The sequence below is a fragment of the Stegodyphus dumicola genome, chromosome 9 (assembly GCF_044657685.1).
Source record: "Stegodyphus dumicola isolate Sdum_Otavi_A_Nest chromosome 9, ASM4465768v1".
Classification (NCBI taxonomy): Eukaryota; Metazoa; Arthropoda; class Arachnida; order Araneae; family Eresidae; genus Stegodyphus; species Stegodyphus dumicola.
Genome location: NC_140776.1, coordinates 44,289,393 through 44,305,482, shown reverse-complemented (window position 1 = coordinate 44,305,482; position 16,090 = coordinate 44,289,393). Strand labels below are relative to the sequence as shown.

The 16,090-nt window shown below is 34.2% G+C and overlaps 1 protein-coding gene across 4 annotated transcripts in view; it reads right to left on the bottom strand.

Annotated features, from left to right (window-relative positions):
- The window catches only part of LOC118192045 (scoloptoxin SSD14-like), a 184,551-nt gene that overhangs the window by 21,065 nt on the left and 147,396 nt on the right, over positions 1-16,090 (bottom strand). For all 4 annotated transcript variants that reach the window (XM_035362935.2, XM_035362932.2, XM_035362933.2 and 1 more), the window contains 4 exons: positions 8,475-8,572; positions 5,075-5,267; positions 2,729-2,898; positions 258-547 (listed from right to left, as the gene is read on the bottom strand). In XM_035362935.2, coding sequence (XP_035218826.1) covers positions 258-547; positions 2,729-2,898; positions 5,075-5,267; positions 8,475-8,572 — 751 coding nt within the window. The remainder of the gene's footprint in view (positions 1-257; positions 548-2,728; positions 2,899-5,074; positions 5,268-8,474; positions 8,573-16,090) is intronic.

The following is a 16,090-nucleotide window of genomic DNA, read 5'->3' as shown; positions in this document are numbered from 1 at the left end:
CTATCAATTTTTTTTTCTTCAGGAGATTTTTGAATTTAATAATTAAAAATATTTTGTTTCTCTGCGTACCACCGGTTGAGAATCGCTGGGCTAGATGATGTTGTTAAGAGAAATTGCTTGTGTCCAAACGAAGGTCATTACAATCACTCCAACTTCACAAAATGAAAGAAAAATCTCAAGGAAAGAAAATATATATATATATATATATATATATATATATATATATATGTGATTCAGGAAATTATTTTAATACAGACCTCCTCCATTTCTTTGGAATCATCGTCTTCCATTTCCATGCGACGAGCATATGCGAACTTGAAAGTCTCAACGACTCTATGAAGTGTGAGCAAAGTGGAATCTCGGTATCGAGTGACATTGGCGTTGATATCTGAATAGCCAGATAACACACGTAACATAAATGTCAGAAGGGCACCACTACCTGGTGGAGAAGGTGCATACAGCGTCATGTTATCCCGCAACTGGGCTTCTATCGGTGTTCTCCATTTTGGACTGTATTTCAGCATATCTCTCTCAGTGATGATGCTACCTATCGAAAATGAGAAATGAAAAAATACGAGGGTCAGCCAGCAAATTAAGACCGTTTAGCTCTACAAGAAACTAAAGAAAACAATTCTGTTACATACCTGAAGCTTCCTTCACGTCTCTATATAATCACCACCTTTATTAAACATTTATCGTATCTGTTCACGAGTTTCAGAACTCCCATGTTATACTTTTCTGCCACCAGACCTTAGGACTGCAGTGAACAACATAATCTTGCAAAAAAGGTGTGTAAGTCTCGATGACTTGCACATTGTGTTTCCAGACATTTCTCGTTTATTGCTTCGAGAAACTGTGTCTGTCGCAACATCTAAGCTACAACAAAATTTGTGTTCGATGTGTTCCGAGACAAATGGGTGGCACGCATAAAACTCATAGAATGGGCTAAGCATTGATATTTTTGACATGATATGACAGAGATGGAGACGGCTTTCCTCATCTGATTGTGACTGATGAGACCTGGGTATCTCACATCACTCCAGAGAGCAAGTGCCATTCATTTGAGTAGCATCATCTCTCATCATCCAAAAAATCGAGAAAATTCAAATAGACTCTCTCAACACAAAAGTTCACGGCAACCGTCTTTTGGGATTGTAAAGGTGTTTTTTGGTGAATTTTATGCCAAAAGGCACTACGATTGGGGTAAATCGTTAGTGTAAGACTTAAAAAAAAACTCTGGTTAGTAAAAAACTCTGGCGAGATATCCGAAATCGGAAGTGAGGAATGCTTTCTGGACTCTTCATGACCGGGGGGGGGAATTTGTGATCCCTACCCTATAGTCCAGCTTTTGCTCTCAGGGATGTCTACTTTTTTCTTAAGATGAAAAAATTTATGGGAGGTAAATGTTTTAGAAGTGATGAAGAGTCGGAGAATGCAGTGACCACCTGGCTTAATGAACTGGCGGTATAAGAGTATAACATAGGAATTCTGAAGTTCGTGACCAGATATGACAAATATTTAAATGTAAGAAATGATTATGTAGAAAAGTGAAGGAAGCTTCAGCTGTGTAACATAATTTTTTTTTTTTTTTTTGAATACATATTGTGTTTTTCATTTTGTATAACTAAACGGTTTTTTTTCTGAGTGACCCTCGTAATAACTCAGATGAAAGAAAGTTTTTAAAATTCAAACTAGATTTCTTCAGAAACGCAATGTATCCATGGGCTTTGGTATAGCAAGCTAGGTATTATATATTATCATATCCCAGAAAGGATGACAAATTACGGTTAAAAAATTATAATTTATTCTCTTTTGACAGATTATGAGTTCCCTAATCTGAAAGTTGGTTAATAGCGCTAAACTGCAAAAATGAACCAAACCACTTGATAATGGAATAATTTGACGATTTAAAAGGAAAGAGAAAAACAGTGAACAAGCTGAAAATAATATCTCAGTTTAGCGATTATATTTATTGGTTAAATGCCTTTGTTGGGATTAGTTTTAATTGAGTTTTGACGGTATAAAGTAGCATCAAACATGAGCACTTGCTTTAAAATTTAGTATTTTATTACAAGATGTATCCGAGTGTGATCTAATTTAAACAATCTCATATAGTCTATCGAATCTTTTTAGAATGATTTGAGTTTATTACCCCCAATAAATATTTATGAGCATGAATAAAAATGAATTTGGGAACATAATTGGATATGATAAATACGCAAAATTTTTGCAGAGAGATGCTGAACAAATATTCTACATTTTTTATTGAAAAGTGACAAGAACTTCGTCCTACTTAGAATTTTCATCGTGTCTAGAATTTTTGGGTCCAAACACTAGAACCTTTTAAAAGATAAATCAGTAAACTATCCGTGTATTAAAAATCATTTCAATAAAAATTGTCACAGTCGTAGTTAAGCAAAAACTATTATTTTTCGAAATAATTAAAACATTAATTAAAAAATGTAAAGCAGGCCAGTATTTTTTGTTTTCGCACCAATTTCTTAGCCTTCTTTTCTGTTTTACTGATTAAAACAAGTTTTTTCTAATAAAATATTTTTTCAGAAAATCGAGATTATTGAAAATTTCAAAAAATAAATCTCTAATGTCGCACAATAAATTAAATATTAATTCAAAAATTCCTAAATCTAGAAAAAACCAAGAATTATACGAAATTCAGCCACTGATGAGAGGTTTATGCACAAATTAATTGCGATCTCTTTTGCCTTACCTGCAGCTTTCAAATCGGCAAGAAACTCTTTGGATAGCTTGGTACGAGGGCCATAAAGTGCACTCATACTTTCATTAGCAATTGTTTCCAAAGTTTTTGCTAGGTCAGGCCTTTTCATTATATCATGTTCCTCAAACACCTTTCCAGTCTTGTTATTCACAAATACGTTCCTGTTGGTAGAAAGCAAGGCATGTAAGTAAACATAAACATGCAAGAATAGAAAGCAAACACAAAAAAGAAATCCTGAAAATAATATAGAAAAAAAATGTTATATGCGCTTTTTTGCATGAAAAGTACCATGAAAATACAAGGAAAATAATGCTTATTTATAAGGTAATATTTTAAACAGGTAATAGTTTAGAAGGTGCCCTGGTAACATACATACACAGTAACAGAATGCTATTTGAAAATAACAAAAAGGCTCTAGAAAAATGTTGCTGACTACTTCTTTTATATTTCATAAACAAAATACAAAACTAGGTTGCATTTTAAGGGGAATAATCATCCTAAGGGAAGAGACTTTTGCAGTAATCAAATTCAGATTTCATATTATCAGGAAATAAGTGATATTAGGGCAAAAGCGAACATTTTTGTTCACTTCAGATGAGTTTTCTCAATGAAAAGATGAACAAATTTCAGGAAAACAACAATTACTGCAATATTAATCACATAGTAATGTTAATACAGTTGTAGGGGTCCTCACTCTTATTCTACTAAATGAACGTTGAAGAACTTAGTGAACTGTTGAGCGACTTATCGATGAGTTCAAATAACTGAAAACGTAGACTCAAGAAGAGTTAACTACCCTTTATTTACCTCAAAATAAGATGAAGTGTTGGCCCCTTTCTCGGGCTTACAACAAAGCTTCCATTTGGGCTTAAACTCAGAATAAGAAATAAGAACTAAATTATAACTAACTAAGAGACTTAGTCGAAGCTAACACAGTTATATAAAATAGTTGGGCTTAATTTAAACTAGTCGGCGAATATCAAAAAACACGTAATATAAGGTCGACATATATGGCTACAGTCCCTGCTAGATGGGACTTTTCTGAGAAACGAGATTCTGGTAGCACTGGTTTAAATGGAAGGATTCCTAGAAAAAAGAGCCCCGCTGGAAGCGAAGCCTAGCTACGGAAACGTTGATGCGGCTAACGCGAGATTTTTTCAAACCTCACCGAAAATGTCTTGGCCGGACCTCTGTCCCGGTTAGAGACAACCAATTAGACGAAATTTCTGCTTCTTTAAACTTCAATCACATTATGCTTCGGCTACGTGGGACTTGATGTCGAAAGAGACAATTCTCAGAACCCGCCAAATTCCAGGAAACCCACGTAGCTAGGTTACCATTTTCACTTACTACAATGACTTGAACGCGAAACACTAATGCAGTACCGCTCAGACTGGGATCACGAGATGCTTCAGATGCAGAACTTTCGTCTGATTGGTTGTCTCTACCCAGGACAGAGGTCCAGCCGAGACATTTTCAGTGAGGTTAGCTAGGCGGGACTTCGCTTCAGGCGGGGCTCTTTTTTATAGGAATCCTCCCGTATAAACCAGTGCTACCAGAATGTCGTTTCTAAGAAAAGTTCCGTCTAGAAGAGACTGCAGCCAAGTATGATAACCTCTTAAGGATCACGTGATCCCAATCTGAGAGATAATCGATTACTGTTTGGCGTTCAAGTGAAAATGTTAATCTAGCTAAGTGGGTTTCCTGGAATTATGCGGGTTCTGAGAATTGTCCTTTTCGACGTCAAGTTGCGCGTAGCCGAAACATAATCTGATTGGGACCTAACAGCTTCAAGAGAGATATAGCCCGAAAGGCAAACACGCGCTACTCAGGACTCCTAGCTCTCTCTCTGGCGAAATAAGTTGAATTTTCCTAAAATAATACTTTTAACTCATTTGCATTTAGTGCGACTTTAGAAACTCATTCTGGTAGGGAGTTGTAAGTGGAAACAAGAATCCGTAGGAAAGCACGTTGAAATTAAAATAAGCGTTATAAAATTTAAATTTTACCTTACACAGTATTAATTGTATAGTTCTGCTGAATTATTGCTTCAAAAGAGACTACCTCTTTTTAAATGCGATTAATTGTAACAGAAACAGTGAGGATTATATTATATTGCTGCATTCTAGGATTAGTAACTATATTAATTAAGGGGATATTTGATATTTGTGTGATATTCTTCTACTCTAATATGGTAAATGCCTGTTCCTGAAAAAAGTAATAAGAAATAAACAGACTAGCTTAAAATTAAAATATTAAAAGAATCATTCGATAAAAACCTTGAAAAATATGATTGGTTTGTTTTAGTCTCAGCGGAAATGGATAATTGATACTTACCTAATAGCTTCGAAGCTCTGGATATTCTTTTCGTATTTTTTCAAGGCTTTAGCAAGATGTTTATTTACAGCGATACCTTCCTTGCATAAACGGATCGTGGGAGGAAAAAGATCCTCCCAAGGCAGATTACCGAATTTCTCATGAGCAACATAGTATCCTGCTAATTCCCCAGGAATAGCAATCGAAAGACCTCCTATAAGAAAATGGAATGAATTTTAATTTAAAATGTGTGCTTTACATAGAAACGCATTTAGTTGAGTTGTATCTGGACTCAGAAAATATATTGATAATAGTATTAATTTTCCTCTTTGCAAAAAACTGTACACAAAGATAAGATACCATTAAAATGTGCGTTATATTTTTTTCTGAATTTTTCATAGCAAAGGAGCTTTATTTTTAACATTACAAAATGTTAACATTTCCTTGATGATTAAAAATCAGTTTTAAATGATTTTCTCACCCCTAATAGAGTCAGACTTTCCATTTCATACCTATATTCTCCATTAAATAAACTGGAACTAAGCTAGACTGTAGTAAATACGAGTTTTCAAAGCATAATTGAAGGGATTTAAACGGCAAAGCTCAAAGCCATTTCGCGAGTACAGAAAAAATAGGAAAGACTTTCGTAAGAAAATAATTTCTCAAAATTAAATAAGTCTTTTTCCTTTTGTTGAAATTAAATTATAGCCCCAAATAAAGTCCAAATGCATTTTAGTGTTAAAATGAAGATATACAATATTAATTAGGGAATGACTAGCAAAAAACGATTATCAATGAATATCATACTATTAGGATCTGCACTGTTGAGTGCGTACGGGTTCGTAATATATTTAATGCACACAGTTACAATGATAAGTTAGTTAAATTTATTTTGCCAAAAGAAACACCTCAATGTTCTGGAACTTTCCACAAAAATACAGTTCTTCACAGTAACACAGAGCGCAATCAATAGTTATACTTCAAACTACTAGTACAGCATGCAAACAGCATCTAAAAGGCTTTCCAAAGTTGCTCTGGGCTAACAATTACAACAACAATAATAATTCCAGGCCAGATGCTCTGTCCGGTCTTATATAATTTTCAACAGACCACCGAGATATTTCTAGTACTTTCCTGTTCTCGAAATTACTCGAAGGCATATGAGAGCCGAATACAGTACAGTTGCACGTGAAATAAATTACAATTATTCATTTACAATACTTATTATGGTGATACAGGGGTAGGACCAAAATAATGCCAAACGGTTGCTGAGTTTGGCGACATTTGGAAACTTCTCGCCAAATTTGATGACAAAAATTAGTCGCCAAGACCTTTGCCAGCTTGGCGCTTGCCTCTGTATTTTTATTTTTCCAGCAGAGCATCCTCCTTTTAGATTATTACGTTAAATTATACAGGGGAAAAATTTTCACATATGATTTCACTAAAATTATCCTTATATGAACAAAATTCGTAACTGTATTAAAGTTAAAAATTATGAAATAAAGTTTAAGTTTAAAATTATTTTACATTAGGTTTACGCAAACTAAAGAATAGCATATTTTGAAGAAATTCGAAAGAGTTCTTTCAGTATATAAAAGCCTGTTCATCATATTCTTAGGATGTGAAGCTCATGACTGTCAGGTAAATTTTTGCTAAGAAAATGCTGGTTGATACAGAAAGCATAGAAGTATCTGAAGATTTCGATTTATTAGACTATAACCAGAGCCCACTAAGACTATTGATTACATTAGTGAGAAACGTCCTAAATTGAAACTAGCTCATATTCACGTTTTGCACGCAGCAAAACCACGAAAAAGCACTCCCCCACGATTATGATAATGTAATACTACGCTGCAATGATAGAAACAGAGTTTGAAATTTTTCATTCATCTCCATAACTACTTCTAAAACAGATCTGGCGCCGTACACATTTTTATTATTTCTCAAACAGAAAGAGATGTTAAAAAGTCATAACTTTTCAGCTCAAGTTGCTGTGGCCAGTGGCTGAACAGCATGTGACAATTACTTCTATAGTAGTTTTATCCTTTTCTCCTTGACTTGTCGCGATGTTCGCTGAAACAAGAATGTTTATGCACTTCAACTGGTAAGAATAAGTTTAAAAGTAGGATGTTAATCTTAACCGGGATCATAGTGAAATTTACATCGCTTGCTTCTGCCTTGTTTGCGTATATCATTTGCAGTAATTGTGAAGGATATACCGAGAAATACTGCCTGTGCATGGCAACTTTATAGGAATTAGTTATATCAGATCTGACCCAGATTTAGATTTAAAATCTGGACTAATCGAAATCTTAGTGTCAAGGTAAAGTGGTCAGTAGTATAAAATTTGGTACAAGAAAACTTATTTTAGTTATGTTAATATTTTAAGTTATTACAAATCTGAATAAGAGTGGTAATAAAGTTATGTTTAAATTTTAGATCTTAGTTGAACATTGTATTGGCAGTTAAAAACAGCCCAGGGGCAATAACTAACCATGCGTTCATGTAACTTCTCTAGATAACTGTTAAGGAGCAAGATTAAGTAATTTCAGACCACGGCACTAAACTACAAAGTAAACTACAAAATTTTCATGAACAGAAAAAAAATGCATCATATGTCATGAAAACTGTATATCAATAAATGATGGCCATGTTGAAAAATAAAAGTATAGTGCTTAAGAGAAATAATTTTCTTTCATTTTGATACCATTTTTATTATTAAAATCTCAAAGGAAATTTTGATGTATTTATTATCTTCATTTAGCATATTTAACGTCTTTGTAGAATGGAAAGTATTGTAACTGGAAGGAAATATTTATTGGAAGCTTCGTGTGCAACAAATACAGTGAAATAAATGCACAGCTAAGTTTTGAATAATTAAGCCCTTTGTTAAACTAGTGCTCAAATCACCTCGCGGCTTTAATTTACAATCAAATAATATAGCAGTAAAATATTTCTCCGCCGTTTGGCTTTACTATTTGAATGGTTCATTTTAAGTGTAAGATTTTATGTTCTGTAACTTTTCTTTCTAGAGAACAAGTTCTTAAGTTAGTCGGCCAGTCGTAACTGCATGACACAAACTGTTTCAAATATTAAATTGGAATATGCGCACAGAAGTCAGGCTGCAACTTTTTAACCTCAGAATTTTTATATTTAAACATGCATTTTTGAAAATTAAAAAAAATTTTTTTTGGTAAACTCGTTATGATGGTAAATATCATCACTGCAATCTGAAGTTTTGAATTGCCAATTTTTAAAATTTATTTCATTTTGTTGTAAATTTATTTTGTACAACTGAAAATTTTAACTGTAGATCAATCCTCGTATTATGAAAACTTATCAGAAATTGAAAAATGAATATGATTCGTAAATTTTCAATTATATTTAATTCACGAACTAAAATCAGTATAAAATGTCCTACCCATTTTGGCTAGCGTAGCATTTCCTTCGAACATATCTCTAGTTGCGCTTTCAGGAGCAGTTTCTCGAGCATCCAAATAGTAGGCTTTTCTTTCTGATCTGCAGTTATAAGAATGAATGAGCATTACGTATCAAGAGTGGAAATATAAAATTTTATAAAATGTTATAAGCATATTATAAAATAAATTTTATTGAAAGCTTTACAGATGCTGGATTTAAAAATTCCCTATAACGCCCAGTAATAGAGAAGTAGGCCTTAATCGATGTCCACTCATTCTAGTTGGGAAAAGCTTACAACTGTAGCGGAAGTTACATTTTTATCAAACATAATAAGCGAATATGATACGATATTTATGGTATAACCTAAAACATTAATTTATAGGGAATGAGTTTCATTAGCTAATGATAATAAGCTATTGAATGTAGGCTACATACGAATGTGGTTTATTTCTGATATATATTAAAATTATAATAATTTCACCGAAGATGCACTGAACGAATCGGTGAGGGAATGTTTCAACTAGAAAACGAAAGAGACGAATAAAAACACATTTATAATTTTTGGAAGACAGACACACGTACGAGGGACACTCTGAAATTTTTGAGATACACATAGGTTTATAAAATTATACTTACGAAATTTTAGGAACGTTCAAAGTGGTCTCCTCAAGCATAATGCACTCCTGTAGGCGAATTTTCCAAACAAATGCCTCAAGCCATTCATTTCTTGGAATCGATGAAAATAATGCATTTACAGTCTCATCAATCTCGTCTTTCGAATGAAAACTACGTCTATGTAAATTCCTTTTTAGATTAAAAAATAGCCAAAAATCAATCATAGCTAGATCGGTTGAACAGGGTGGATGTTCTATCACTTTGATTTTTTTTTTTTTTTTTTTTTTTTTTTTTTTTTGTGTGTGTGTGTGTGTTTTGTCCAAGATTGAGTTTCAACTGTCAATCTTGCTGAATGAGAAGGTGCATTGTCATGGTGGAGCATGAGTCCTCTAACATTCACTTCTCGAAGGATTTCTAAAAGACACTTAGTGGTGTACCAGTTAACTTTCCTTCTTTGCACCGACAGCGAGGCAGCCGATCCACTGGGGCAGTTAGCATATCGGCCAGATAGCCCCGCTGACGGAATTAACTTGGCCCACGTTACCCCGCTGACGGAATTAACTTGGTTTTGAGCACAATATGCACAAACGAGTGCTAAGGGCGGTGCAAACCAAATGCTGGACGAAAAGACGATAGTGTAGTGATGGAAGAAGGGTGCATTGCGGGTGAGGAGAACAATTTCCATTACACATTTACAGCGTTATAGGTAGGTGATTACAATAGGTACCAGTTAACTGTGACTTTCTTCTGTCCTTCCTTTGGCTGTGGCCAGCAGATAGTGGATTTTTATGTCTGACGGGGTTGCATTATCCACCGCTTGGCTCATTGTTCCTTAGGACGGAGGGCCACCTCGCCAGCCGAATTGTCCTTCCAGCTTGATGGCTTTGACCAGTTCTGGTACTTCTGAAGAAAATGGCATTCTTTAGTTTTTTTCATGGCACATTGTCTTTCCATCATTATGGGCGGGGGAAGATCTTCAAAGACCATACTTTACTTTCTTGATGTGTTAGAACGTCAAAAAATGGTATGCACGTTTCATGCAATGGCCACTATCTTTAAGTAATTTTAGGGTTTCTTTACTGATTCGGACACATTCTTCTTTTTGGTGCTCAGTTAAATTATGGGGAACACAACGGCAAACTAGGTTTTCATATACAATTCTTCCTGTATAATTTTATGTATGAATGAGTAATTTGATGTGCGGTGGCGGATCCAATGTTGAGTTCCATTTGTATCATTTGTTACGTGCAGCGATTATAATCAATTAACATTTTTCATATGACTGACGTATCCGGAATTACTATTGAAAATTGCTTTACTGTGTGTTCTATCCTGAAGAGAGTAACCAGCTTTACAAATTGCCTCTTTGAAATATAAAGATGGATCTTACACTAAGAATACAGACGAAACAGTAAATTACCTCTTACAATATCACTTTCCTTGTAATACTACTTATGGTGGTCTATCATTTTATTATCAAGTTAGATCAGATTGTAGAATACCTACAGAGATAGTAAATGATCATGAGTTTACTTTGAATGAAGTGGAATTTACTCTTAAAAAGTTAAAGCTCCTGGTAAAGATGGCTTGACAATAGAAATTAGTATTTTAGAAAGCTTTGAATGCAATAAAATGTTCTTTGTAGCTTTTCTGAATGAATGTCTTCGGAGGGTAATATTTTCTGAATGTTGGAAAGAGGCTGATTTACTTTTATTCAACAAAGAAAGAAAGGATAAAGAAGATCCTTCCTCTTTTTGCCCCATTTTGTTTACTGCCTTCCTGGGGCAAGGTGGTGGATAAACTTATAGCACAACGGTTCCAATATTATTTATTATCAAATAATCTTTTAAATAAAAACCAATTTGGTTTTATTCTGGGCAAAAGTACTATCCAGGCTATAGATAATTTAATTTATGACATCCTTCGAAATAGAAGGAATGGCATTACATACTGCAATTTTATCCTTAGATGTAAAGGGCGCCTTCAACAACGTTTGGTGGCCAATTTTATTAAAGAAATTAAAAGATATAAAATGTTCAAGAAACATCTTCTTGCTGATACGTGATTTTCTGAATGAAAGAAATGTTTCCTTATATGATCGTAAAAAGTGGCACCACAGAAATTACCAAAGGTGTTGTCCCCAAGGCTCAATATCTGGTCCACTTTTGTGGAATATTATTACTAATATAGCTGTAAACATAACTTTACCACAAAATGTTAGTATACAAGCTTATGCCGATGATTTTGTATTATTGGCCACAGGAAGTGGTCGTTCCTACTATTGATTAAAGCTTTACGTTTCGCCACTCAAGTTTTGGAGAAGTGGTCTTTCCATGTTAAACTTAAATTTGATCCAAAGAAGAGTTTTCTTTTGGGTATTGCTAAAACTAATACTAGATCAATACGTCCTAGGTGCAAATTGTATGGACAACCAATCAGAGTTTCTAAGACAATCAAATACACTCATATCCATAAATTAAGGATAATTCGGAGTCACGCGGAAATCGAACTCTAAAATAAATATATCACCTTTAAAATCACTACACACATCTTCAAGAATAATATGCAAATTTCAGGAAGTAACCAGATGACACCAATGGTATGTCACAATGACGAGAATGTAAGAGAGTGATATATAAGGAATACAGGCAAAGAAGTACAATTGTTCGCAGGCGCTTTATAAGCATTTCAGTGCAATAACCGAATAGTTATGGCACAAAGGACGCATTTGGATGATGTTTTACGTGGTAAAATTATCGGCCGTCTGGAATGTAGGCGTACACAACTGGAAGTATCAGACGAACTTGGAATTGCCCAGAGTGTTATCTCCAGGCTTTGGCAACGATTCCAAGATGATGGTAATCTGAGTGGACGTTACACAGGTCGTCCCAGAGTTACAACGCCGAATGAGGACCGGTATTTGGCAGTTACTGCCAAAAGAAACAGGCGGAGCACAGCCTCAGACTTGTCTCGTCAGCTCTCTTCAGCCACTGGTACGATAATTTCAAGGCAGACCGTGTACAGACGCTTAGGGCAGATTGGTCTATATGCTCGTAGAGCTGTCAGATGCGTTCCACTTACTGCAACTCACTTTCGCCTGCGGTTAGCCTGGAGTAGAGAGCATGCATTGTGGACACCGCAACAATGGGCTTGTGTGATGTTTATATGGAGAGCTCCAGGTACCCGTTACCACCAAGAAAACATCATTGAACGACACCGTTACGGTGGTGCAGGAGTGCTAGTTTGGGGTGGAATTATTCTGGGTTCCAGAACTGACCTGCATGTTCAAATTGGAACCATGACAAGCCAAATCTATCGGCACGTCATTCTGGAATAACATGTACGTTTGTTTCGGGGCGCCATGGGCGCAAAATTTGTGTTTATGGATGACAACGCCCATCCTCACCGTGCAAACATCGTAAGCGAATGTCTTCAATCGGAGGATATCACTCGTATGGACTGGCCAGCATTCTCACCGGACTTGAATCCAGTAGAGCACGTGTGAGACATGCTTGGCCGACGAGTTGCAGCCCTTCAACCTCCTCCTACATGTCTACCGGAACTTCAGAGAGCATTGCGTTTTGAGTGGTGTAATATCCCCAAGATCAGATCGATAATTTGATACTCAGCATGCCTAGGCGTTGTACGGACTGTATTGCATCGTCTGGGAGACATACAATGTATTAACAATCATACCAACCATGTAATATTGTTTTTTTTTAAATAGGTTTTTTTTTTGTAATTTGCTCCAGGGAGAAAATGTTAGTATTTGGGAGTATGTATAAATGTATTAGGGAGAAAATGTTAGAAATGTTAGTAAATGTAATTTTTTTAATAATATCAAACATATAGCATCTTTTTTTGCTCTTTACCTTTTGTTTAATAAATAAGCTTTACAAATAAGTCAAATTTGTTTTGCTTCTAACTTTTCCTTTGCCTGATTTTGCATTATCCTTAATTTATGAACATAAGTGTATTTGGGCATTACGATGATGAAAAGCTCACTTTTATATCTCACCGAGATCAAATAAAGATCGAATGCACTCATATTCTTAATAGACTTAGTAAAATGAATCTCTAAGGCAAAGTTCTTAAGAGTTTATATAAAAGAGCTATAGAGAGAAAGATCTTGTAAGCATGTGGCGCATGGTGGGCTGGATAGGTTCGAATGCGTAACAAAATTCTGCAAATTCAAAGAATCGCTTTATTGGGGATTACTAAGTATTTTTAGAACTGTTTCCACAGTAGCTCTTCAGATTTATTCTGGATGTCTTCCGATCGATATTTTAGCAGAAAAGAATATGCTATCTTTAAATTAAAAGCTGGTAATAAAACTGTCGATTGCTTCAGTGAGGTCTTCTCAGCTAGAGATTTTGACTTTGAGAAACCCTTAGACATTCATCCAGCTTTATTAAAACGGTTGAATTGGCATAAAGGCCTCCCTAATATGACAGGCTACACTGTTTTTACTAGATCCTGTAGAAATTAATAGCGACTGCGAAAGCGCAATTGTTTCAATCACGGATACGTCCAAGTACCGAATTAATTAAACAGATAAAAGATATGCTCATATTTCTTAGCGCTTTCAGAGATATTAAACTCTTTTGGAGTCATATTGAGACTATCGGTAAGGAGTTAGCAGATAGATTGGCAAAAGCTGCCACTGAAAATCAATTTATTGAGTTTGAAGTAAAGACTTCCTTTGACAGTTTGAAATCCTTGTTGAAAAGAAAAAGTTTGATTCTTTGGCAAGCAAAGTGGAACGACCCAGCTTCTAAACACATATAATTTAATCTCAACTATAAGTGAGAGAAGATGCCTTAGTGATAGGTATCTTAATCAAGCTTTAACTAATGATGGACATTTCCCATTTTATTATAATAGGATTCGATTAAAATTTGTGCTTCTCTTTGTGGCATGAGTAATGTCGATCTTGAGCACTTGTTATTTAGCTGTTCTTTTACGAAAAATATTGTTCCAAGATTTATTTCAAATATTGCTATATTTAATACTCTAAAGGATGTGTGTAAAAATACAATGACTAAATTGAAATTGTCAAATTTCATAAGATATGTATCTGTACATGAAACGAATTTATGTATTGATTTTGTTTAAAAATTTCTTTGCCTGTTTTAAGAAAAATTATGGTGTTTATGATATTCTGTTAGTAACATTGTTTTACAAAGTATGTAATAATGTGTTATTTGTTTGTGTAGCTGGTAAATCTCACCAGCTTCTAGACTTCAAGTTCATATTTTAGTTGTTAATTCTATTTAAAGTTATTTCAGGTAGTATGGTGGTGGTTCTGCTGCTTATGGGCCTGATTTAGGCCTTGTTTTAGATTTCAATGTTTCTATATTTACATAGCATCACTAAGCCCTGTTTAAGCCTCTAATGACGGTATAGAAAGTTCAGTCAGTTCAATCCTGAAGAAAGTAGCAACTTCTTTGAAATTCTGTAAGCACGAGGTGGATTTTCATTTCACAGATTATAAATGCTAACTGCAGACGTTAAACGCATTCTTCTTGATTTAATACCGCTCTAAAATGATAGAAAATAAGACGAGTTCTCGCGTCAACTCTCTTTTTTTCTTCTGCCAAAAATTTATTCTACGCTAAATTACTTGCAATTGGACAATAAGAAATCGTCTGATAGGCTAAAATAGTTTATATTTTCTAATCTAAACGTTCATGTTTTTCTGCCACTTATAGTCTACGTGTTTCTCAAAAATTTCAGAGTGACTTATGTGTATCACCAAAAACAGAGATTTCTTTTAAAGAGTATAACATAGAAAACCATTTGCTTTTATACTGAAAGTAATTATCCTTTTTATCAGCTTTAGTTCACTTATAAGCGGAATTTTATCATCCATTTTTAACCTTATTCCTGATACGTTATCGAGTAAACATTTTGTATACACATTTGTTTGTCAATGACAGTGCATTTTTTACAAAATTCTGTTTACAATTTTTTTATTTAATGTTTAAGCAATCTTTCGCATATACTTTAGTTTAAAGAATAAATTAAACGTATCCGGACTTTACTTTTTGTATCATTGAATACAGCAAAGAAATATCTTTTAAATGAAACTTGTATATAAATTGTAGCTAAATTCTTAGATTTTTGGCGAATTTCCGAAAATCGCTCAATTTGTTTCGAGCATTTGACGTCCATGATTTTAGAATTTCAGCATCTAAAAATGTATTGGATATAAATTTTGAAATTTTCACAGATTATAAAACAAATACTTCACATCTTTTAAAACCAGAATTAAAAAAATGTTAACCGGGCGATTTTCTGCATTTATTTAAAAATCAACGCTGCAGTCTTGATCAGCAGATAGGAAAAATATGGTTCTTCTGGCTATCACATAACTTACTGACAAATTACTTTGAAAATTACAATGTCATTATGTCACATGATTCTTATCGCTTCGGTACAGATATTTTTGAAAATTTACTATTTCATTAAAAAATGCAGCTCAAGGATTTATTAGTGATTTAAATTATTTTCAATGAAATCTACCCGGTAGTTTTTAACTTTCTACATTTCGCAAGTTTACATGCACTTTTCTCAGCATTCCAGTTTAAAAAGTTATTTTGTTAATTTTAATGCCTTATATCTTCTTTTGTGGGGCTTTAAAATTCTAACATCCAAAAATTCTTATTATAAACATTTAATATTTTCAAAGCAACATTTTCACCCTCTTTTAAAACAGGAATGGTAAAAAATATTTAGTAGACATTTTGTAGAACTCTTTTAAACTAGGCGCATTTTCATAACCTTTTTTTTTTTTTTTTTTTTTTTTAACTCACTCATGGTGTTTCTCGCTACGGTCAAAGTTTTGCACCAGTTTTTTTAAACAGTTTCCTGATAAACTATCCAACTCAAATTTCGCGAACACACACACATTGTGGGCGCCAGTAAAATGGGTTATTTTAGTCATTTCATTTAGTACCTTCTGGATTACCCTCTGCAGAGTTAACAAAATTCTTATCAAAC